Source organism: Triplophysa dalaica, chromosome 20, assembly GCF_015846415.1.
Source record: "Triplophysa dalaica isolate WHDGS20190420 chromosome 20, ASM1584641v1, whole genome shotgun sequence".
NCBI lineage: Eukaryota > Metazoa > Chordata > Actinopteri > Cypriniformes > Nemacheilidae > Triplophysa > Triplophysa dalaica.
Window position 1 is genome coordinate 13,742,963 of NC_079561.1, and position 25,219 is coordinate 13,768,181.

The 25,219-nt window shown below is 38.4% G+C and overlaps 3 protein-coding genes across 3 annotated transcripts in view; all 3 read left to right on the plus strand.

The window, feature by feature from the left end:
- The first annotated feature begins 1,333 nt into the window (after nt 1–1,333).
- On the plus strand, nt 1,334–5,017 carry LOC130409553 (fibronectin type III domain-containing protein 7). The gene is made up of 6 exons (XM_056733595.1): nt 1,334–1,541; nt 1,860–2,120; nt 2,278–2,565; nt 4,196–4,228; nt 4,337–4,402; nt 4,743–5,017. Exons 1-6 carry the CDS (start codon nt 1,334–1,336, stop codon nt 5,015–5,017), a joined length of 1,131 nt encoding a protein of 376 aa, XP_056589573.1.
- A 1,817-nt stretch (nt 5,018–6,834) lies between these two features.
- On the plus strand, nt 6,835–15,622 carry fbxo30b (F-box protein 30b). Its single transcript, XM_056733725.1, has 3 exons — nt 6,835–6,984; nt 10,834–13,210; nt 13,798–15,622. Exons 2-3 carry the CDS (start codon nt 10,886–10,888, stop codon nt 13,999–14,001), a joined length of 2,529 nt encoding a protein of 842 aa, XP_056589703.1. The 5' UTR covers nt 6,835–6,984; nt 10,834–10,885; the 3' UTR covers nt 14,002–15,622.
- A 1,081-nt stretch (nt 15,623–16,703) lies between these two features.
- Nucleotides 16,704–25,219, plus strand: part of epm2a (EPM2A glucan phosphatase, laforin) — a 21,734-nt gene continuing 13,218 nt past the window's right edge. The window contains exons 1-2 of the mRNA XM_056733571.1: nt 16,704–17,036; nt 24,735–24,909. Of these exons, the coding sequence (XP_056589549.1) occupies nt 16,787–17,036; nt 24,735–24,909 (425 nt within the window). The 5' untranslated portion in view covers nt 16,704–16,786. The remainder of the gene's footprint in view (nt 17,037–24,734; nt 24,910–25,219) is intronic.

Consider the following 25,219-nt stretch of genomic DNA (forward strand, 5'->3'; position numbering starts at 1 on the left):
GTGCCACGTACACCTTCCATGTGACTGCTATGAATTCATTCTGCCACAGCGGGCCCAGTAACACCTTCCAGATTCAGACAGGTGCAAACAAAATCTGTGTGTCTTGTCCTTGAAACCATTAAGCGATCCCTCAGAACACCTCAGCAACACCCGGCTACTGCTTAGAAGCTTCCAGAACACTAAAGCAACCACTTAGAACTCTTTAATAACCAACTAGAATCTTCTTAAATACTCAGAACATTAACCCATTATTATAGCAATCATGCCGAACACATTGTCAAATGACAGTACACCCGCAACCAGAACACTTTAGTAACTATCCAGAATCCACACACAACATATTGGTCAGGGAGTGTGTTTTTAAACTACACAGGGTTTGTATACTTCAGAAATTAAACTTATGCTTTCTGTTTATCCTGCAGCTCCGTGTGCGCTCACCTCCATCACTGCACACACAGACTGTTACAGCAGCCAAATAACAGTCAACTGGGAGCTGAACGAAGGTTCCTTGTATGTGGCCACAGCAGAAGGTCATGACCAAAGCATCCTGGTGTGCAACAGCACAGGCACTTCCTGTGACCTCACAGGAGTGAAGTGTGGAATGCAGTATACCATTTTAGTCTCCGCCTCCTCCGACAAATGCAGCAGTATGCGGAGCCCTCCTCACAAGATTAACACAGGTAGACTATTTCAAAACTATATTAAAACTGGCCAGACTTTATTTTGAGGTCCAATTCTCGCTATAAACAAAACATTAACTACGTCTTTGGCCTTAATAAACTAAATTGTTGCTTATTAATAGTAAGTAAGGTAGTTGTTAGGTTTGGATAACATTATGGAAGGAATGAATGTGGTCATGCAGAATGTGTGCTTCATAAATATAAATAAACAGCCAATATGCTAATAATATTCACTCTATTACGCAAAATGTTAATAGTGAGAATTGGTCCCTATAGTTAAACATGTTAACACAACAAATTTAAGTCTGTCACACAGAAGGTTTACACATGGTAACATGACAAAACATACATCAAAGCATGATAAAATACATAGTGACTGCCTATATAGGTGTACATGTATAATCTAGATTATTTGATTTCGTTAGGGTTAGGTTAAGGGAATAGGGTTAGATCCAAAATTAAAAATTCAGTACATCTGTAAACTGTTTTCTGCGTTGTTCTGTGCTGGAATTGAGAGCATGGGTGGACTTTATGAAATCATAACCATTGAAAATGACATACTCTTGCATGCATACTCATACTCTCTCAATTTATACGCAGCCCCCTGTGTTCCTCAAAATGTGTCACTGGAGCCATTGTGTGATTCGAGTGGGATGAAGGCATCATGGTCCCACTCTGTGGTGGCCAAGTCATACTCTCTTGTGGCCGTAGGCGGAGACGGGGATGTCCGAATGTGCACGAGCACCACCAACAACTGCACCTTGTCCCACCTGCACTGTGGGCAGCTTTACAACGTTAACATAACTGCTTCGGCCGGAGACTGCGTCAGCCTGGCCAGCCAGCAGGTCACCTTCCACACGGGTGAGGCTATGTCACCCAAACATTGCCTGATTAATAAAATAACTGTTTATTAAGAGAACAAACAATAAAACATGCAACCAAAAAGTTCCTGGTACGAGCCATGGAATTGTTTAGCAAAAGGCTTTCATGTGGCTCAGTGGTAAGAGCATGGCACTAGCAATGCCAAGGTCATGGGTTTGATCCCAGGGGATTGCACATAGTCCGAAACAAATGTATAAAACAATGCAATGTTAGTCGCCTTGGATCTGCCAAGTTCATAAATGTAAACAGGCAACCAATTATTAATTATTTATAATATGAACTGAATTTCCCTTCTAGTGCCCTGTGAACCTCAGGACTTTAATGTGGCCATGCACTGTGATACCAGGACAGCCACACTCTCATGGGCCGAGAACCATGAATCTCTGAAGTACTTCGCATTGGCCCAAACAGACGATGGGTATACACTTCACTGTGAGACCACTGGTACTTCCTGTACCATCCAGGGTTTGACTTGTGGGACAGTGTATAACTTCAGTGCCCAGGCCACAGCTGGGAACTGTAACGGCTCGCTCAGTGTGCCAGTACAGCGGGGCGCAGGTACACAACATTACATTTGAGAAGGCTTTTTAATTAACTACTTTCTGTGGTGTAAATGTGGTGAACAAAGTTTGGGCTGTTTTGCTGTACATCAACAAAAAGGCCATTTTAAAAGAGCCTTCAACAATGCTTCTTAACCCTTTGTTGATTCCTGTAGTCCCATGTCCTCCTGCCAACGTGAGGGTGAGGACCCATCTGATGGGCGATGCAACTCTACTCATGACCTCCTGGAGTTCTGTGAGCTGTCCTGATGTCAGCTACCTGGTGCAGGTGACTGGGCATATCCAGAACAACCCTCAGATGCTCATGGAAGTGTCATCCTATTGGACCGGCCGCAAATTCTTTGAGATTCCTGTGCCTTGTAGTACCTCTTACTATGTGGAGGTCCTTGCGCAAAATTCAGCTGGGACCAGCAGACCATCTCAGGCTGTTAATGGTACCACAGGTAACAAGAAGCATTACTAGAAGCAACATTTACTGCAGCCACCAGCTGTGCGTGTTATTTAAACTGGGTTAAAGCGTAACTCTATATATAAACTAAATATTTAAAGAAGCCTCTTCTATAAAATCCAAGATAGACTGAACAAAATCAATAAGTTCTTGTTTTACATGGAACAATTCAATCCTCTCTAAACATATTAGTTTTCATTAACAATATTTTAATGAGAGAACATTGTTGAATAAATTACTTTCTTACACAAATTCATTCTAACGTTAATAAATGTCATAATGTCCTTTATTGTGCTTTTTTCTATATTTGTTCATTGATACCTATTCATTTAAACTACAGTTCTTAAGTATAATTTACACACATTTTATTTGCATAAAATATCTATAATGTTATTACGTAGTTTTGTATTTAATGGAAACTTATTTTGCAGAAGACGTTTGAGTTTAAAATATATCAAAATTCATGTTCAGCTCAACACAATGTATGCTGACTGAATTTAAGCATTTTTTAATGTAAACTGTCATGATACCCATGTGTTTTATGTGGGGAAAGGGCATGGCATTGTTTTGATTTTGTAATGCCATGCTCTCCCTCCGGTGTCGCGTCCTTAAGCCCCGCCCCTTGTTCTCCGTCAGCTTCCCATTATTGTTTTATCCTTGTCACCTGCCCGTTACCCTCCCTGTGTCATTATCCCTAGTTAGTGTTTCCTTATATAATGTCTCAGATCCGTCGCTGTTGCATTGTTATTGGTATGTGCCTTGTACATGTGTTGGCCCTCCCTTGTCTGACCCTTGGATTACTGGATTCCTGTGATTGTATCGTATCTTGGATTTATTATTCATAGTTAGTCGGAACTTTGTTTTTTTTATTTCCCTCGTGGAAGTTTTATATTTGTTACTTGCTTTATTAGTTGTGTTTTACCCATTGCAGGTTCTTGTTTTGTTCTTTTTTAAATAAATCGTTACATGCTAACCCCTTCACCACTGCTGCCTGCAATTCATGACATAAACATCATATGTGACTTACGACTTATAAACTGTGCCTTTAAAATAAATGGTGCAACCGAATGAAAAACAGAGATAGTACAAACCAGAGCCTTTGAGAGAGAGAGTCGCGACAACAGAAGTTTAAAAATGTTGCATGTCACGTGATTCATAGAGCCATCAGATAGTTCCAGGAAGTAATGTTTTCACTTTAAATGCTTTATTTCTTTCATTTTTTATACATTTTTTTTTTTACTAAAGTCTTTAAATTAAAAAGTTTACCTCCATTGGTCTGTTTAGCCGCATCTCCATGCATTACTAGTAGTAACTTCAACCATCGAGAGCCTCCATGAACTACCATTGCTGTGAAAAAACTGTTCCAATGGAGTCAACGGAGTTGGCGCAACTCTCTCTCTCAATGGTTCTGGTACAAACTAGCCAGGACAGGTAGTTACAAAGCCACTTGACTTGGCGTTGACTTTACATTACAAGAAGAAATTACGAATAGCTGGCATAACCCTACACAGGATGGAAGTTGAATTAAATATGTACAGTATCCAATAGCTGATTTTTCAACAATTACTATAAAAACCAACATTCTGATATATTATTTTTAATGTGTCCCTGTTTCTCTTTTTCAGTTTCCTGTCCTCCAATGGATGTCCCTTTCTCAGGTGATACTCTCTGAACCACAGTGGCGTGGACGTCCTCACCTTTAGCAATTGCTTTTTTTTTATAAAATCTGGGTTAATAGAATAAAAATGTATTTAAATCTTTTTCAGGCCAAATCCAAAATCGACGAAAAAGAGATTTAAGAGGAGCCAAGATTTTAGCAGGACTGACCCTTGGTAAGACATGTTACACAAAGTCATGTTATTTTGAGCTGTTAGAATTGTATTTGGATGCATTTTTGCATATTTACTTATTAATTATTATGTATAAAAATGTAATCATAAAAGTTTTTAAAATTATCATAAGGAGATGATCAGAAACATCAAATGTTGTCTCCTTCAATACGTGCCAGCTTTGGCCACTAGGGCCTGTTTAGAATGACAGAAACAGAGCTCTACTAGTTGAGCTACAGGAATGCAAATAACTTTTTATTTATTTCTTTTTAATTTGCAATGAAATATAATCCAGACATGTTCTTGATGGGTTAAATAAGATTAAATGCTGTTTCCTCTGCAGATGAGCTGTCTGTCCCTGAAGTGAGGGTTACACTCGGCGAGGAGCTGTCCCTGCAGGTCGAGTGGTCTCCCGTGAGGGAGGCCATGTCCTACACAATGATTTGGAGTGAGGATACCACACCTCAAGCTATGAAAGAGGTTCTGTACATCTATGATCAGACTTCTGCAGTTCTACGTGACCTTAAACCTGATACTCGCTACTGTGTCATCCTGTCTGCCAACAACCAAAGCGCCTATTCCAAGCCTGTGTGTGTCACCACTGGGGTCTCTGGATAAAGTCATGCCCTCCAGCATAAACTTTAAAGGAATGTAGATACAAAGCCAACTGTTACGGGTTCTGATATAGTGTCTTTTTCTCATTTCTTTTGTCATCATTACTCGGATTGAAATATTAGAGGCAACTGGGCAGAATCAGCTCATTTGAAAAAATTGAAATTTGTTGAAAAAGATAATAAAACATGTTTGTGATCATCTTAACTGATTATGTTTGCTTAAATGATATTTCATAATTAACCGAATCATAACTGAACTAATTATTACGATTTTTATAATGGAATATCTTCTATGTAATCATTTCTATTGATTGAAATGAGGATTTTATGTAATTGTTAAAGAAAATACTTGGAGATTGTAGCAGATGTGATTTCTTGTCTGTGGTAACATAACAGTTAACACAATGTAACTTTTTTAAATAAAGTTTTATATTTATCATAAAAAAGAAATTAATTTTCTGAAATCAGGTAATGATAGTTTCAATTGTTTTAATCAATAATGTTGGAAGTTAGAATAAATAAATCGGTAAATTATGAAGCATTATTTTAGATCTATGTACTACGGATGTACTATACAACAACACAAATAGCTCTTTGAGCAATTTGCAAGTATAGTTTTATGCCTAAAGCCATATGAAAGAATAAAAGTATGTGAATGAAAACTATAATATGTGATTCAAATGAAGAGCCAAGCAATGCACTAATAACTTCTATCTTGGACTTTACTTTTTCCCAGTAAAGATTTTGTTCACGATTAAAAGAATGATCTAAAAACCATTTTGCATGCTGTTGATAAGAGCTCAAACCTAGCACACTTTATTTAAATTATTCATTTATTTATTTACATTTTTAAAGTAACTTGTGTTCAATAGTTTGGACGATTTTTATTATTTTAAAATGTGAAAAAGGAAATATTTATGACAGGTGATAGAAATAATATGTAAAAATCTTGCAGCCAAAAACTATATACATTTTTCGCACAATACCGAACTATTTTGTAAATTAAAATTACCCATAAAAAACACCCATTATGAATATTGTTGAAAATTAATTTCGTTATAAAGTTATTTATTTTTGTTAAAAAGTAGCTAAATAAACTTTTATTAATAGCATAAACAAGGTAACATACTAAAAAGGCATTGAATAAACAATATTAACAATTTACATTTCTCAGAGGCAGAGATATTAGCAATTATTATATGTAACAATGTGTTTTTACATTAAGTGTAAAATCATGTATAGCAATAACGGAAAATAAAATAAAAAGAAATAAATTGACATAAAAATTGTAAAACATTTATAGAAGCTAAATTCTCACAAGGAGTAGCAAGGAGTTAAAGAGCACTTAGCTCACTGAAAAAACTGGCAACTTTAGTAGCATTTTAAAGGGCATCAAGAGAGGCAGCAAACACTTTAAGATCATTAGAACAGTGAGGAAAGGATGGAGGGGTTTTTAGAAGTCTGCATTTATGAATGAAGTATTTAGCAACTTTAAGAAGATTGTTAACCAAGTAATGTTGGGAACAATCTTTCTTAAGCATACCAAAGTTAATTTGTTTGTATTCAATGGGATTTAAACATGTAATTATACATGGCATTTTACTGCACAATTGAGTCCAAAACAACTTTGAGTAATCACAGTCTCAATATCAATATCACAGAATTTTTTTTGATAAATTCTTTAGATGGGTATATGTATAATGTATTAATTAAAAGTGAAGTTCTTTCACTTTGGGGAGACTTGGAAATTAACTGCGACATCATTACGCCGGCTTTTGCGGGATGACGTCATCCGCGTGCGTCCCGTCCGGACTGCTTTTTTTGGATAGGACAAACGGTGATTATTGTGAACACATTCACCCAGCAGTGTTTGGATGGGTCCCATTTCATACTTATTCCGGATAAGCGTAAAAAAAATCTTGCAAATATATCGTGTGAGTGACTCGAGGAGTTAGTTGACGCAGTCTGTGGGTAAGTGAGCACTTTGTTTATGTGTACTACAGACAGAAAGTTGAGCTAGCTAACAGGCTAACCACAGAAGAAAATTAAAACAAAGTTTAACAACGACCAGAACATCACCATCCCGTTCCTTAAGTAAAATACTTTTTATTTTCAATCACACGACATGCCATTTTATTTCTGTGGGACTGGGTTAAATTACACACTAAACAAGTTCTTTTGAAAAGGTCTTTTTAACCATTATATATTGACCAAATGCTATAAATAACGTATAAAATCTTAATTTCTTCACAAATTACCCAGTATTTTACGGCAGTTACAATAGTTAAACCGTGATATTTGTGTTAAAACCATGATAATACAAATGGTAAATACTTCACCAAACGTCCATGGATACTACTACACATACAATACATAATGTAATAAAACCCTAAGGGTCTTTTACTATGTGATCGAATGTGATGCCTTTGCTCAAGAATTTGTAGAGCAGCAGTACACAGTAAGTAAGAGTGGCAGTTTTTTAGATATTGAAATGAAAGCTGGAGGGAATCTGTCAGCAGTCCAGTAGTTCAATTCACAATAATTGTTTTACCATGCAATACACACGTTTCACAGCACATTCACTAAAGAACATCAGAACCAGATGTAATTTTGAAAATGACAAAAATAAACTTGTGGCCATCAGTGTTGCTTTCAAGATATTTTGAATTTTTTATAGTATACATAGTAGATAGATAACCAGTGTACAATGGGTATATCATGTTATCTTCAGTTAAGATTTGTTGTCTTGGTTATGTAATCATTTGAAAAGAGTAATGATGCTCATGCAGTATAACACAATGACACAAAACTACATAAAACACAAATAACATAAAAGCCATAAAACAAATCATATCAAGGTTTTGTGTTCCAAACTTTTGGAATTACATATTCCAATTACTACTGTGGTCAGTGTCTGGTCAGAATGGTCCACTTTAACAACTATCTAGTCAGTAATGATTAGAGTGATGTTGAATAATTGATCCCATTTTATCTTGAAGGGATAGTTCGCCCAAAAATGAAAATTCTGTCATCATTTACTCATACCCTCTGGTTCTTCCAAACTTGTAAAAATGTCTTTGTTCAACAAAACACAAAAGAATGTATTTTGAAGTATGTCAGCAACCAAACAGATCTCATCCCCTATTGACTCCCATAGGATTTATTTTCCCTACTATGGCAGTAAATGGGGGATGAGATCTGTGTGGTTACATGACATTCTTCAATATATTTGTTTATTGTATAAAAATATCTTCCGTTGTGTTTAGCAGCACAGCATCCTCAATCATAACCTGAGAATGGGATAATTTCTAAACGATTGCTATTAATTTGTTGTCATATGTACACATGTAGGTTTGTCTCTGTCTGTGTTTGAGTTATCTTGACTGCCTGTGAAGTAATTAATAGATCAGTGCTTGTGCTAGACACTTAATTGTCTGTCATTTTGACGGTCATAATCTATTATTACCCGTCACTATGGTGCTACACCCTAATTAGCATGTTAGTAACGTCATCACGCTGTACTTTAATTTACACTCTGTACTTACTATATTTAATACAACTGAAAGCCCAATAAAGCCGTTTTTATATTCATTTACATATTTAATGTTTCTGTTGTCAGAAATAAAATAATAATTACTAGGGATGCACAGATGCCATTTTTTAAAGGCAGAGTGCTAGTAACAATATTTTTTTCTGGTACTCGCAGATACCGATACCTATTACCAATGCATGTATAATGTACAATTATGTTAATAAACCAGTATCTTCCTGGTACATTATTTTTGTTTTGTTTTTAGGGTCTACTTAAATTAAAAAAATATTTAAAATTAAGTTAATAAAAATTATGATAAGTAGCACAATTTTGTTTAAGTTAACCAGACTTTTATTTTGACAGCACAAATGGTGTTTGTTTATGTGTTTTTGTCCTTGTGCAGTGAAACTTTGGCTCTGAATGCTTCACAAGCACAATGCGTTCAGGTTCAGTACACGCAACCGGACGCACCAATACATATTTAAACAGTATCTGAATATTTCTTTAGCTGTTACGTAGCTGTTAGCGGTTCAGTGAATAATACATTTGTCAGATTCCGTGCCATTCGGTGTTGCATAGCAAAAACTGTTTTTATGCCTGGATTCCTCGATTCCGTCCGTGTTTTTGGCATTGCGCAAATCATAGGGCTCTATGTATGTAACTTGAGGTATCGGTCATTAGTATCGTTGTGTCATTACGAGTACGAGTACATGAGCTTGGTATTGGGCTGATACAGATACTGGTAATTATTAGGGATTCACCAACCCGATACTCTGGATCGAAATTGGGGCCGATATGGGCATTTTTTGCTGGATTGGGTATCGGACTGACAGGTTCCCTTCAATCCGATCTGTTGCGATACCCGTGGTTGTAACTCTAAAGCTTCAAAACGGACTAACTATCAGGAAATTACCATAAAAATTGTCATGCACTGTATTCTATGTAATGTATTTCGATAGCTTTATGCGAGGAATAAACCAATATAGCATAATTAAAAAACTCTGACCTCCGCTGGTGCGGTCATCTGTCAATCTCCATCCAGCATGCGTGTGTCCGGGAACAGTCAGGACGTTACTCATTCCAAAGTTTTCAATATTCTTCATAATCACTAGATAACAGACTGTGGTTTTGTTTAAAATGCATTTTGCCGGAGACGGTATTCGCTGATTGTAACGTTATTAGATTCAAGAAGCGGTCTATGTTATGCATTTTAACTTTAGGATGGATGCAGTGTACTTTGATTTAAACACATAACATATCGCTTCTCTTTGTGTTATAACGGTTTTGAACTTGGGAAGCAAAGATACCCGCAACATCAGGATCATTACTAGCGGGATGCTTGTGAGTGAACCGGCGGCATTAAGCGCATCATTTTGTGTCCAGGATGTGCATGAGCGAGTTTGGAGACTTTTATACTGTGATAGTTTTATGAAATAAACAGAGATTTGTTTGTTAAACATTTTGTAAGTATCTGTGCTTTATGAGACCACATTTTTGTTTTGTATGTTTTTTTAAGTGTAATACAGCACTTAATTACATTTAAAAGTAGAAAAGTAAATTTCTTTAAAGTAAAAATACTTAAGTAAAGGAAAGTGGTAGATTTTAATGGACTCATGGTTTAAAAGTTTAAAAACAACATTTATTTATGGACTGTAGTGAAGTAAGTATGATGTGCTTCATACTGTAGGCAAGTATTTTTTGTCCAAAGTACTCTGATAAAGTACAGATATTTTAAAATGTACTTGAAAGTAAACTGGCAATAAAAAAAGATAAAATATGCAACTCTACTTTGATCAAGAAATACACAGAATTCAGGCATCAGAATCGGATCGGCAAGGAAAAATTAGAATCGGTGTATCCCTACTAATAATTTGAGGCAAAGTTTATGTTTATATGTCCAGTCAGTAACAATGACAGGTGCATGTATAAGGCGTTTTGTACTCCTTGGATGTAGCTTACCTCCTGCTGCTCGTAAATCAAGTTCGGTCTATACACAATCACGTTCTAATGGAAGGAAATTAATACAGGGTATTACAAATTGCCCTTATTGTAATCCGTCAAAATGACGGACACCCTTCAGATTTTTCCGTCATTGGTAAAAAAATCTGTCAATAACGGATAATTTTCGGTTAACGCGACCTCTGTAATAGATAGATGTGATCACCAGACTAATGTCCTATTCATTGCTGTGACTGTCATGAACTGACATAATAAACATGCCTGCTTTGCCTTCTATGGGATATATGTTCATGAGATTCTAAAATATATTTTTCTTTGTAATTTTTCAGTGGTTAAGACTTCAGGCCTTCTGCGTCAGCCTTGCTGCTGTTGTCTGAAATAATGAAGGAGCCCCATGTTCACTGTGCTTCCTGTATAAACAGGCGATGCATGATTAAGCCTGTACCTGGCACTTCCTGTGACCTCATCAACTGCCCACTTGTATGCGGTGCAGTTTTCCACAGCTGCAAGGTTGACGAACACAAGCTGCTATGCCCACTCGAGAGGGTACCATGTCTTAACTACAGCATAGGATGCCCTTTTACTCTGGCCCGTGGCCAGATGGCAGTGCACCTTGAAGTGTGCCCTGCAGGTGTGGTGTGTTGCACTATGGAGTGGAATAGGTGGCCAGTAAATGACGAGGATTATCGTTCATACGAGCGTCTGAGTCAGGAAGCAGATGAGGTGGAGCAGCTCGACATGGCGCTCGCCCTTCAGGACCAGCGCACCATGTTAGCGTCACTCAAACTCGTCTCTTTGTCGCCCACTACTGGTCCAGAGAAAAAGACTCATGCCGCAGGGAAGAGTGAAAAGCCTGCCACAGTTGTTCCGTCTCCATGCGGGCAAGTAGAGACCGTTGAGATTGAGTCAACGACAGGCTGCTCCAAAAACAAGATTACAAATGGGATTAATGGCCTACATGATGAACATTACGGTGAGCTCTACCAAACCACAGTAGAGACGACTAAAACCCTTTCTGCGGCTCTCAACGTCCTGATCCACCTTAATTCCTCAGACACCGGCTGCACGACCAATAACGAGCCGGCTTCGCTTTCGGATCGCAATGGGGAACTGAATGAAAAGATAACGGAAGAGAACAAATGTAAATGTGATAAAATAGCCAATGGGGTCAGTGGCTTAACGGAGATTCTACAGCCTTCACAGCACCAAACTCTGATGGAGCTTGGCAGGAGCTTGGCCTCTGCCCTTGGCGCACTAGGAGATGCTGTTAAATCAACTGATCCGGTTAGTGTTAATGACAATGGAAAGCTCAAGCAATCAAAAACTGTGGAGTCTACAGATGTTGATATGAAAGACTTAACATGTGAGGAGCTTGGGGCTGTGGGGGGGTTTTATGGTGAAGAAACAACCTCTAATTTCATTGTTGACCAGGACGCAGGTGAGTGTTTGCCAGTCATGTTACAGGATGTCAATAAGCAAGGTTTCTATAATGGCTCTCTTATAGACTGTAAAGATGAGACAGTCCATGACATAATGGAAACCACTTCAGAAGACAATCAATGTCCAGAGTCCCGAGGTTCTTGGGAAATATTAGGTCCTTTACTTCCCCATAGACCAGAAATAAGACATGGCCAACACCCTTTCTTAATCCAGGAGACCTCTGGGTCACAAGACATATTGATGCAGCAGCCCGTACATGCTCAGACTTTTACTGTCCAGAGAGACCGTGCACTGCCTGTGATAGCATTAGACTTTGAAGACAAGGCTTTTGAGAGGAAACTCCAAAACCTTCAGTTGCTCAGAAATTTTATGCCACTTGCACTTAATGGACGGAAGGGGTCATTTACTGACAGCTTCCTCCACAGACATCAAAGATGCAAAATGGAGGACAAAGCTGTGGACACATCCGATTTAGATCAGGATCCTCAGGATGACCCAATGGGCCTTGGCGATATCGACTTTACCTCTGCGGCTCTGCTTTTCTGCCTGGAGGAGTCGCCACGAGCTCGGAGAATATCAGACACAGTCTATGCTTTCGGTGGGACGCGCATTGACTTTGGCACCCAAACCTTTAGTTTCCCCGCTGCCATCTTGGCAACAAGCACAATGGTTGGAGAAGTGGCATCAGCCTCTGCTTGCGACCGAGCTGCGCCCCGCCTTTCGCAACCAAGTCCATTTTGCACCCTGCGGCTTGATTTAACGCTGGAGCAGCTTGTGCCGCGACCAAGCTGGGCTCCACGCGAGGGCTCCATGTTTACCTTCGAGTGTGGTCAGCTTTTCCGTCGAGAGGAGTTCCTTTCTCACTTCCGTAACGTTCATGGAGACATCCACTCCGGGCTTAATGGCTGGATGGAGCACCGCTGCCCATTAGCATATTATGGCTGTACGTACTCCCAACGTAGATTCTGCCCGTCGAGTCAAGGTTCAAAAGTTGTTCATGACCGCCACCTAAGGTCGTTTGGGGTGCAGCCTCCATCGCAGACTGTCATAGAACCAAAGTGTGATCACCTGAGCGGGTTGCCGTTTGAGGTTCTTCAACATGTGGCACGGTTTCTGGATGGCTTTAGCCTGTGTCAGTTATCCATGGTGTCACGCACAATGAGGGATGTGTGTGCCAGTTTGCTGCAAACACGTGGAATAGTTGTGGTACAGTGGGAGAAGCAGCAGTATTCAGACGGAAGACGTTCCTGGCAGATCAAAGATAAGGTACAATTGTTAATCATATTTCTCATTGGCTATACTTTTTTTCAAATTCTGTGGAATAAAGCCGTATGTACAGGCACTGTAAAGACACACCAAACCAACATCAGTTTTGCTTGAACACACTACAAACGCTAGAGTCAACGGCCAACTAGTATGTATGTTTGGCTCATGTGTGAGAATAAATAACTGTTACAAGCCAGCAGGTGGCAGCCATCTGTGTTGGTCCTTTAAAAAGAGTCCTTCTGTATCTAGAACTTTCAAAATAAACCGTAAACAAAGCTGCACTTGACTTTCTAACACCTTCACTATTGCTTACTATTCCAATTTGTGTAGTTTAGTTTAATATGAAGAGTATAAAATGTGAATGTTAAATTACATGTATACAAGGAAATAGTAAAAATATGTATGTATGCACATATTTGTTTATATTTAACTCATCATACATATTTAATACAAAATATAAGCTAAACACTCAATCATAGTGAAACTGTTAAAACATGGCTGAACGTTGGCCAACCGTCGGCTTGGTTTGTTCTGTCCCACATTGTTAGTGTCAATTCATTTCACCAGTAACTTGTGTTTTTCCACAGGTTTGGCGTTTTAGCACAGCCTTTAGTCCAGTTAACAGGTGGGAGTTTGCGGACATCTCGAGCATGGCAGACCACTTGAAACAATGTCCATACAATGAAGTTCTCCGACAAGTCGAAGCGGTTCCACTTCCCTGCATGTGCACAACCAGGGAGTTAACGCGAGACGGGAGATCACTTCGATCTGTTCTCAAACCAGTTTCATAACACAACGGGAACGTTCAAGATGTAACTAAAAACTACATTATCTAACCTCTTTAATCTACCATATACTATCACTGTGTAAATAAAAAGGAAACTAAATATTTTTTTTGTTTTGATTGTAAAATTATTTTTTTATTAATATATCAAATATCAGTTTGATTTGAAGGTGTGTTATCTGACATTTCATCCTCTAAAAATGTTCTGCTACACTGACACATGCACATACTTTAATATGCAGAAAGAGGACCGGTTTTAAGGGACAGTAGACATCGGTGAAAAAAGGCTTAATTTGGTGCAATTAAATGAGACTTTTTGCCGAAAAGCACTTGATTTATTTGTCCTGACACACAGCAAGATAATCATCGAATGACTGCTTATTCCTGACATTACACACCCACACTATTATATTTGCATGGCTTGGTAAAGGTACCCTGATTGAATAAAAAAGACATCTTGGTCTATCTAAGAGCTAAATAGTCTCTGGATCAGTTCCGCTGTAGTTTGTGGCGATTGACACTGAAGACAGGTTCTGTTCAGCCTGATTCTGAAAAAGCTGTCATGCCTAGAATCCAGTGGGACTTGAATGTTATCATTTTTTGCTCCCTGCTCTTGGATTGCGACTCCGAGAGATGTATGTTGTCCTGTTCTTTCACACATTGTTTTTCTTATTTACAACTATTTACAACATATTTTACATAGAAACATAATCTGTTTTGTCAGCTCTAATTCTAAAAGCATCCAAAAATGACAGGAATGGTCTTCAGTAAAATAATTAGTATTTGGCACAAATAAAAACAATGGCTTTCGTGAACAAAAGAACAGTCCATTGAAAAGGCTCAATGACAAAATATATCTTCAAAAAGTCTAGTGGAAAAAATGAAGACAAAATTTTTTGAGTCGAAACATTATGGCATAGATGGGTTTAACAGTATCGTTTTTATTTCTGTCACTTTGGACACTGTATTGAAGTATATACACGTTTGGTTCACTTATTACTGTAACAGTCAATATCAGCATGCCAGGTTAGCATGCCAACCATATCACAACATTTACAGTCAAATATTTGCACTTAACTGAAATTTTGCCTTTGTCTGCACTCTGGCCCACCGTGTCTTAATATCTCCTTAGTAAAGAGACACTCTGCTATTGTGCTTCCCATGGAGAGTAAGAGGGTCAGAGGAAGCTTGGGTAACATAACAACTGAGGAGCACTAGAAAACGCTCTGTAACTCATGCATAAGATGTGTGTCATATCACTTGTAATGATAATGATGTGCGTAGAGAACATTTGTATTTGTAAAGGTGCAATCTGCAACTAAATGAAACAAATAAACGGAATCACCACAGAATAGTGTTCGTGTCTGGGGGCTTATAGAAAGCTTATGTTTATGTATTCGAGAGCTGTTTTAGGCTTCTCAACTTGTATGTCACCCAAGATTGTGTGTTTATGTCTGTGTAATCAAAATTATTATTTTTGTGTAATGCAGCCCACAAATTGTGTTACTAAATCCATGATAATGTCTTGACTTTTAATGATCTGTTCTAGACAAAAAAGAAATGACCAGAACTGTTGGTTGGAGATGCATGTGGTTTTGATTTTGATGAATTAAAAACATATTTTATTATCTTTTGCGTTTTCAATGATTTTTTTATTTTTTATTTACAACCTTTAAGAAGGAAAGGTTAATGATTATCTCGCAAGAAAATGCTGATTAATGTGTCACTCAGGTCTTCTTAACTTTATCAGTGCCATAGACTGCAACCTCATTCATATCAAATCCTCAATGAGGTGAGTACGTGAATAGAAGGCAAATATAGGCAATAGGCAAACTGTTATGTACAGATGGACATTTAATAAAATAAATATTTCAGATTTTTGTTACAGGCTAGTATATCAAGCTAAATGGAAGTAAAATGCAGTTGCCTGATTAAAATATCTCGAATGGTGTGTTAGTGTCATCACCAACAAGCAAAATAGCTTGGATCTGTGCATGACTCATGCATCTTAAGTCATGTAGGCCCGTTATTTGAAGGTTTATGTTAAAATTGTATTACATGCAGTTAATCACTTATCTGGGCGTAGAAAGTGTATATATTCACTGGTTTTAATGGGATTCTGCATTGTTACAGGGATATGTCTGCCTGCAGTATTAACAACAGGGTGATTCCAGCATTATGGATGTGACATTTGCAGTCAAAACTTGAAATATTGGCAATATTGTACCATCTGTTTATATTTTACTAAAGCCCTGTTGATATCAGTAGACCAAACACTAGACAAATATCAGGCTGTAAACTATTTTCTATTTAAGACGAGGGAAATAAACAGTTATGGATGAGAGGGACACACATTTTTAAGACAACATTGTATTTCTTTCAGTCAAAATGCACAAAACAGAAGCAATAATACCCAACAATCAGAGAAGGAAAGGCTTTTCAAAGCTAAAAAAATAAATTTGTGCCCATTTGTGAAGAAAATCTAACGTCATGTTGCAATTCTGAGAGCGGCACAGCTGACACTTCATTTACCACTTGAAACTGGCAAAAGTGTTAATATCTATTACAACTGCACAAAAAATATAATTTATCAGTAATGGAAGTGAACGTTCAAAGAACACAACACTTAAAATACACAGAGCCTTTTCTCTTGTCCCATCTCAGCCACTGTATTTGTCGCTGTCTATGTGCAAAACAGAAGTATTTTTAGCACAGTTATTTGTAATGTCAGGGGTTGCAGACTAAATCAATAACAGTTACAGTACATGTGAATATATTGTGAAGCGCAGGATATGCTTGTGTTTAGGTTTGGTGTCATCCTGACACCGTCGTGTTCAGATACCGAGATGTTTGTGTTGGGCTCACGCCCGGAGATGGGACACTGGGATCCGAACCGAGCCATAAAGATGAAGTCGAGCCGCACGGTTCTCTCCACCTGTGAGCCGTGTCTTTGGACCGGTGATGTACATCTCTCAAAGCCGTACACAGATAAACTATGGTTTAAATTTATAAAGCGGGTCGATGGGCGCTACATTTGGGAAGGTATGTGAAGATGTAATATATGAAGATATTGTGAGTAAATATCAGTTTAATAAAAGATCATTTTAAGTGTAAACGTAACTTCAAAGCAAAATATGTCGTAAGTTGTAATAAATTATTACGATCACTTGGTGGCGGTGATGTATTGTAAACTCATGCTCCGCTGACTGATCCAATATGACATCAAAGTATCGCGAGAGGGATTCGAACGCAAAGGTTGCAAAAAGCCCTGACAGAACTTTCTTAAAAAAGTATTGTTAGCAGTATCTTATTTTATTTTATGTCAGCGTTTTTAATGAAGGACTATTCAAATCCCAGTTTTTCAGTTATCATAATACATTCAAAGTCCCACTTGCATTTAATAGTTTTATCCCCTATACCCAGCCAGGGCTCATTAAGTTTATCAAAAGTTTGGAGTAAGAAAACTGTGAGGGGAGGAGCCACTCAAATTTACAGCGGCCCCACCAAATTCTCTAGATGTTCAGTCTTATTATTTATGATTGACCAGCACAAACAGAAATTATTAAAATTGGTAAATATGAGAAAAGATATTATCATTTTCATATATACTAATGTAAAAATGACCCAAACAAGCCAACTGAACAGCAGTGCTCAATGTACATATGTACAGCAGGATTGCTGAACTTGCCCTTAGCATGTATGTCAAGCTGTGTGTGTAAAACATTACTGAAATGGGTTTATTTTATTGCATCGATTTGGCTTTACATTAAATATAAATAAAATAAAGACAAAAACAAAGTTGAAGGCTGATGCTGGAGTTGAGTCACATCACATGCCATAAATATAAAAAACAGGCACTGCATTATTTAAACAAAAAAACCTTGTCATTATTGCTCTTGTAAATATGATTGAAAATATCAAAGTGAAACTCAAATTCTAATAATTTTTGGCATGTCATAAGGCTTATACGTCTGATGCTGTGCCGCAAGATCTGACAGGCGGATGACATCACAGTACCGCGAGAGCAATTAGAAAATAGAGTGTATGGACATATTATCACTTTGCCACGTGAACACCACGTGAGCACGCCGGAGCGCGGCCTCCTGGGTGGCAAAACATTCCTATAAGTCGTAGTGAAGCCGTATGGATCACCGTCTTTATTTCTCATATTCTCCTCAGCCAATATGCTGGGTGTTGGCCACCCGGGGTAGCGTATCCCAGGGTGTGTCCTGACATTTTCATGTGGGAAAGTGACGTCGATGCATACCCTCTATATATAAAAAGTTTGCATTCGAATCGCTCTCGTGGTACTTTGCTGTTATCTTGCAGTGCCACATCAAGTCGAACAAGTCTATATTCTGAAAGACTAGCCTACATCAGGGGATACCAAACTCGGTCCTGGAGATCTACTATCCTGCAGAGTTCACTAAATCAGAGCAGTCATGTTGCAAGAATCACATATTGATATTTTTTAAATAAAAACAACAGGAAGCACTCTTCTAAACTTCTGATTGGTCATTACGTTCATGCACTGTCTGTGATTGGTTGTTATTCTCGACGCTGTGAGGTAAAACACAGAAAAATCACAGTGAATTGGACATGAACGAAAAGTTCTTCACATATAATTTGCCTCTTCTATGAACTGTCGTTCCCTTACTTCTCAGCATGAATATACAAGGGCTACCTCCAAAAGCTTAGGCATCTGACTTGTTGCCTCGCTGTCTCATGAGGCTATGTCTTCGGAGTGTTCTTGTGGACAGGGCCTAAAAGCACATCAAAACACCAAATAGACATATAAGCAACATTGAAAACTTGATTTCCAACACAGGGGACTTTAATAAAAGAAGGGACGTCGATTTGAGCTCTAAAATAAGATTCTCACATTAGAATTTTGAGAGAGAGAGAGAGAGATCTGAGTATATTTTTGTGTATTGTCCAGCGAATATTTGTGTGTATTTCTTAGTTTGAATTGTTTCACCGTCCTGAACACATAATGGCAGCTTGTAGAATTTGCAATTTTATAGTGCATGAGTCAATCAGCACATATTTCAAATTATAATTGAAAATGAAGGATTCAGACATTTCTTGTTCTTTGTCAGGCAACCTGAAAACGTCTTTCCTACCTGAGTAGCGGTTTTCTCATTCCATCATGTTTATCATTTGAATGACTATGACTGTGCGAAACAAATCGAGGATCTGCTCTAGTGCTCACGCCTTCTGTTGGCGCAGGTTTGATTGAGCCATTGTTTGCTGGCATACACATTCAGATTGTCTCATTTAAAAACAGCAGAGATTTTTTTATTGTGGCAAGATGCATTTAGTAGATTGAAATGATTCTTGTTGACGGAGCACCACAGCAGGTGAATTGTTTTTGAGGGTGCCTCCGGTATGTAAGCATGAATTAAAGGACCTCAAGTTGAGGAAGACATACACTGTTCATCATAATGTGCCAACTGAGAGCATTCACACAGGGGAAGACCTCTGTTAGCACTTGTTGCTCTCTTCAGATGGACATGGAAATATATGATATACTTTAGCGTTAATATTTTTGGTTGAAAAACCAATGCGGCTGGGCATGTTTATATGGCAGTTTAACTATGCATTACCTCGTATATGTGTTTGTTTATCATGTTTTAGAAATATTTCACCCTTAGATAAAAAAACACAAAGTAAATTTATGTTGCAGAATGTTACAAAGGCTTTTAATCGAAATAGGGAGCAAGTTCTTTTGAATCTATGTCAAATGTAAGCTTATTTATTCAGTCTTCTTCCATATATCTTAAAGTGATAGTTCACCCAAAAATTATAATTCTGTCATAATTTACTGAGCCTCTTTTCATTTCAAACCTTTATGAATTTCTTTCGCAGAACACAAAAGAAGATATTTTGAAGAAAGTTGGTAACCGAACCACACTGGACCCCATTCACTTCAATTGTCTGGGAATAAAACCAATGGAACTAAATGGGGTCCAGTTATCAAAATGTTTTCAAAATATCTTCTTTTGTGTTCTGCGGAAGAAAGAAAGTCATACAGGTTTTACATTTTTGGGTGAACTATCACTTTAAAGTTCAGTCAAATAAAATGTTGTGCATCAAGATGTATTCAGCCCTTTTTTTAAACAGACTTAAGTCATTTGGACTTTCTTATCTTGTGACCAAGTCTGTGACAGTTTCATAACGTAATTATGAGATTAGGAGTATCAAGTTTAATTTCCACAATTAATTCACTATGATTTCAGTCTTTGACTCCGACATTCCAAAATTAAAGATTCCAAGCCCTAGAACTTATTCAAAAACCACAGTCCTCTATGTAAATGTGTGTTATTTGAGTTGAGATTTACATTTACATTTAGTCATTTGGCAGACGCTTTTATCCAAAGCGACTTACAGTGCACTTATTACAGGGACAATCCCCCTGGAGCAACATGGAGTAAAGTGTCTTGCTCAAGGACACACTGGTGGTGGATGCTGGGATCGAACCAGCAACCTTTGATTCACCAGTTCAGTGGTTTAACCCACTAGACCACCATCTCCACGCCAGATTGTAATGCTGACTATAACAATTGGAGAGATTTTGTTTATGCTGTTAGACGACTTGTTTTCTGTGTGGGCTGCAGCTCTCAGCATCACAGAACTAGAGATTACGACAGCAGCAGGGTGTGATGAAAAATGTCAGACAAACAGCAGACCTCCCACAGTCTCTCGAGATGAATGTAAATTTGGGATGAAAACTGTACATGTTCAGGCAACCACATGTCTAACACACACACTTTAGAAGATCTGGGGTAAATTCCATGTTTGTATCTGCTCTGGCCACTTAAATACGCACCAGGGCTCATTTCTAAACTATTTACAATGACACGAACCAAGATTTGAAAATCAAAATTATGTACAATTACTGTGCTGCAGGGAATATTTTAGTCCCAGCCAAAGCTTTTAAATGTGAACTCATTGATGTCAAGTGAACCCAGTCTAAAAAAACTCTTTCATTTATTTGACTTTCCCCTTTGAAAATAAATGCCTTACAGAATAAAAGTGCCTAATTTTATGAAACAGGAACAATTCTGTGGCTTAAAGGAATCATGAATTAAAAAAAAAAAATGTTATATAAAAGGGAATCGTATTCAAGCAAAAAGTAAGTGTCAGAACTGAAATTGCCATTCTTCCTGAAATTACAACAGTTATTGACACCAAGCGCAGTGAACGGCAGGTCCTGGATCAATCTATAGATAGGTTGAACCCCTCCTCGACAGAAGAATATCAACGACTACTCTAGCCCCGCCCACTGGTTCGTGCATGAGAATACGGAATTAACACAAGTTGTGCGGAACCAGATACACGAACAAGCGAACAAGCAATAAAAATGCTGTTAAATATCGCAAAATATTGTGCAGTCAGTGCCTGTGTTACTCACGACTCAGGTGTGGGGTGCAGAAAATCTTTTAATGCAACAATACTTGGTAGGGAATAACAATGTCAAACGAACAAGAGTCAAGATTTACACAGTACTTGATCACAATGGGTACCCACAAGATTCAGACTAGGGCTCGAGCGCTCGGCTGTAAGACCAGGGGAAATTTAGTATCAGCAATGTTCGGTCTCACAGAGTGAGAAACGTCCCAAAGGAACTCACAGTTCATATGATGTCCACCCCCACTGGGAATGATTGTTCTGCCTTCCTTAAGTTTGTGTGGAGAAATGTAAGTGAGTAGTCCTCTAGAAAGGAGTTGTTGGAGAACGAATCTCTAGTCTCTCAAAAATCCGTGAACGAGAAATACCGGGAAAAATGGCCTCTCCGTCAGTGTCCGAGTTCACAAGGACAATGGTAGTTCCGCCTCTTTGGTGTCCGTGTCGGCGATAGCAAGAGAGAGAGGAGTACTGGTCCGGAGGAATCGGGGTGGGGGGCAAACCCCGTTGTACTGCAACGGCAAACCCGTAAACTGAAATTAAGGGAGAGCCACACGGGACACGAACCGAGGAGATGAGGTCGTCTGGGCAGCTGTGGAGATATTGGGAACACCGTGCAGGACACAAACAGCACTGGAGCCTGGACAGGACAAAGGTGCTCACTCAAAGGTTAGATAGCCTAAACAGATTGACTAGGCAAGAGTCTTCACAAGGTAAAGGAGAAAATCCTGAGCATAGAATCTAAGGAAAGGGTTATACATTCCAGGGCAAGAGTTTTACAGTCCAGGGCAAGAGTTTTACAGTCCAGGGCAAGAGTTTTACAGTCCAGGGCAAGAGTTTTACAGTCCAGGGCAAGAGTTTTACAGTCCAGGGCAAGAGTTTTACAGTCCAGGGCAAGAGTTTTATAGTCCAGGGCAAGAGTTTTATAGTCCAGGGCAAGAGTTTTAAAGTCCAGGGCAAGAGTTTTAAAGTCCAGGGCAAGAGTTTTAAAGTCCAGGGCAAGAGTTTTATAGTCCAGGGCAAGAGTTTTATATCCTAAGGCAAGTTACGTTCACTACCAGTGGTCACGAAACTAGACAAGATAACGATCTGACAAAGTTTGGTGGTTTCAGAGGGGTTTAAGAAGTGGGTGAATTAACCGTACAGTGAAATCAGGTGAGCAGAATGAACAAAACGGGAATCAGGTGTGTTAAAGGAAAGTGGAAAACAAGGGGGCAGAGTTACCACAGACTCCTAACGCAGGGTGTGTAGTACTCTCCCATGCGCTCTACAAAAAAACAACAGACAGGACAGAACAAAACAAGTGAGGTTCAGACCCGAACCCTGACAGCCTGGTTGTGGAAGAACACAGTTGCTGAATAACCTTCCTTTGGATTCTGACATTAGTAATGCGTGGTTGAAGTTTATTTTTAAAGACATTCCAGCTCATGTGGGTAAAACTTTGAGCGTTTCTCCGCTTCATTTCACCGCGGATTCCTCTGTGAACATGGCACAGGTCGACGCTGGATTTGCGGATAGACTGAAATTAAAAAGCAGTGCTGTTCCATCAATATTGCATCCGACAGGAATTCGCAAGGGATTAGTATTAGCTGGGGACCTCTAGTCATTTGTTATAATTCCAGAAGTTGTCTGCGATCTTATTCCTGTGCGAATCGGCGAATCTGTAATTTGAAAAAAAAACATTCCCCCACAAATGACCTACCATATTTTAACACTGAGGGTTATCTGATAGTATCAGACCCATGCGAATCGGCATCTCTGTGATTTGTTGGCTCATATATAAATTTTTAAGGTTCTGTCCACCATTTGAAAATAATGGAGGCTGTTTTGAAGTCTTTTGGTAATATTTTTGGGTGCTGGGTCATATCAGTAAGTTACCGAGAGTCTCCTGTTTGTTTATTTATCATGTAAACTCTCGTAACATTTGAGACCCACAATCGTATTGATCTTCTGTATTGATCACGGGTCTCAAATGCTGACAGGTACGGTTATATATCATTAAACACCATACAAGTATAGGCTTTACAAACTATATGCACAGCCTTCCCATCACATCCGGGAAATAAGTCACTAAATTTGAGTAAAATCACAGGCTTCACTTATCCTGTGCGAATGCGTCACATGAAATACAGATGTGTGGAGGTCATTTCTAAATCACACCAGGTCCTCAGAAGAATCCTGTGCGAATAGTGCTAATGTGTAACCTAATGTTACGTCTCTAACCAAATTCACAGAAGGTTCCAACCAAGTTTACTACGCAAACTGCTATCCAATCATAGCAGTGGGCGTTTACTTCCAAGTCTTCAATGCGGCACTACCATTAAAACCAAGCGTTTGTCGATCCGGCCTCAAAACCAGGGTAGATAATAGCCCATTACTTATTGATTTTGATGTTTTTGAACGTAAAACCCACGTGACAGTGATAAGTAGACCTCATACAACATTATAAAGAATAAACAAGGCCAGTTTATGTCATCTTTAAAACATTTCAAGGGGCCCTGAAACTTCAAACGGTATGCCTGTGTTTTTCAAAATAAATATTGTTTTCTATGAGTGTACACACACGCCGTCATTCGGAACCTTGCGACAGCTCTGGATGATGTCTGAGGCCTGCAGTGACGTGTTATTTGACTGAAATCATTTTAAATGTACAAACTAACTTCACCATAAGCTGCAAGATGCATTTATCTGTTTATGAATGATGGAGACACAGTGCATTAATACAGAAACACTGTTGATTTTACCACAGTAATTAGTTGTCCTGGACGGCTCAGGGCTTCCGCGTCCGGTGTGCAAACGCCTTAATTCTGATTTCAAGTATGAATAAGATGGTAGAACATATCTTACATGAAAAATAAAATCAGTATATATTCAGCAAAACAATGCATTGACCAGTCTTTGATGGTTTCTGTAAGATTAAGATTGATGAGATTGAATTTGTGAAATATTTCAGTTTTCAGGTACATATTCTTTTAGATAATCACAATATGTTTTTGTTTATTTAAAAATGCAGTTTTGGTTTAAAATATAATAAGTATGCTTTTATTTTAATTATTAATATATAATATTATTGTAGTTATCTTAGAACATGATCAAATCAAAGTCACTGTCAACACGCTGGAAGTTATGTTGTTGCCATGTGACAAAAAATATTAGGAAGCTGCAGATAAATATCTTATGAATATCACATAAAATGACATTATGCAATGGTTATTTCGGTTCATTAGTTACAAAACTTGTTTCAATTGTATGAAAAAAATATTTTTTACCATCTCGGACATTAATGTGCAATTTGATTCTAATTACAAGTGCTGTTTCTGTATCTGTCACCAGGAAACGGTCCAAGTCATGACAGAGAGTGTGTGTATGATGACATTGATATGGTGAACGGGGTGTACTGCCATCCGATTGGTCACTGGATTGAGGAGACTGGCCACACCGATGAGATGATACACACCACCAACTTCTACTTCAGTGTGGCGGGACAGCAGGCCATCCACTTTTCTCAGTATGTGTAAATGATTCTCTGCTATCACACTTTTAAAGGGCAAAGTTGTGCTTTGCTGTTGACTCAGTGACCTGTGTTTCGACTGAAACACACAATCACTGCATCGCTGCTCAGTTTAGAGTTGGTTGAGTTTTCTTAGTGATCTGATGTGCACACTGTTCCTTTAAGATTAAACAACAACCCACATGGTCTTTGTGACATCTGTCAAGAATAAAATTTGTTTCAAAGGCATGTCAAGTTATTCAACTTTGTATTGAACGATTATAAAGCAACAGTTTTTTCTCCTTTGTTATAACAAGCACTGATGAGT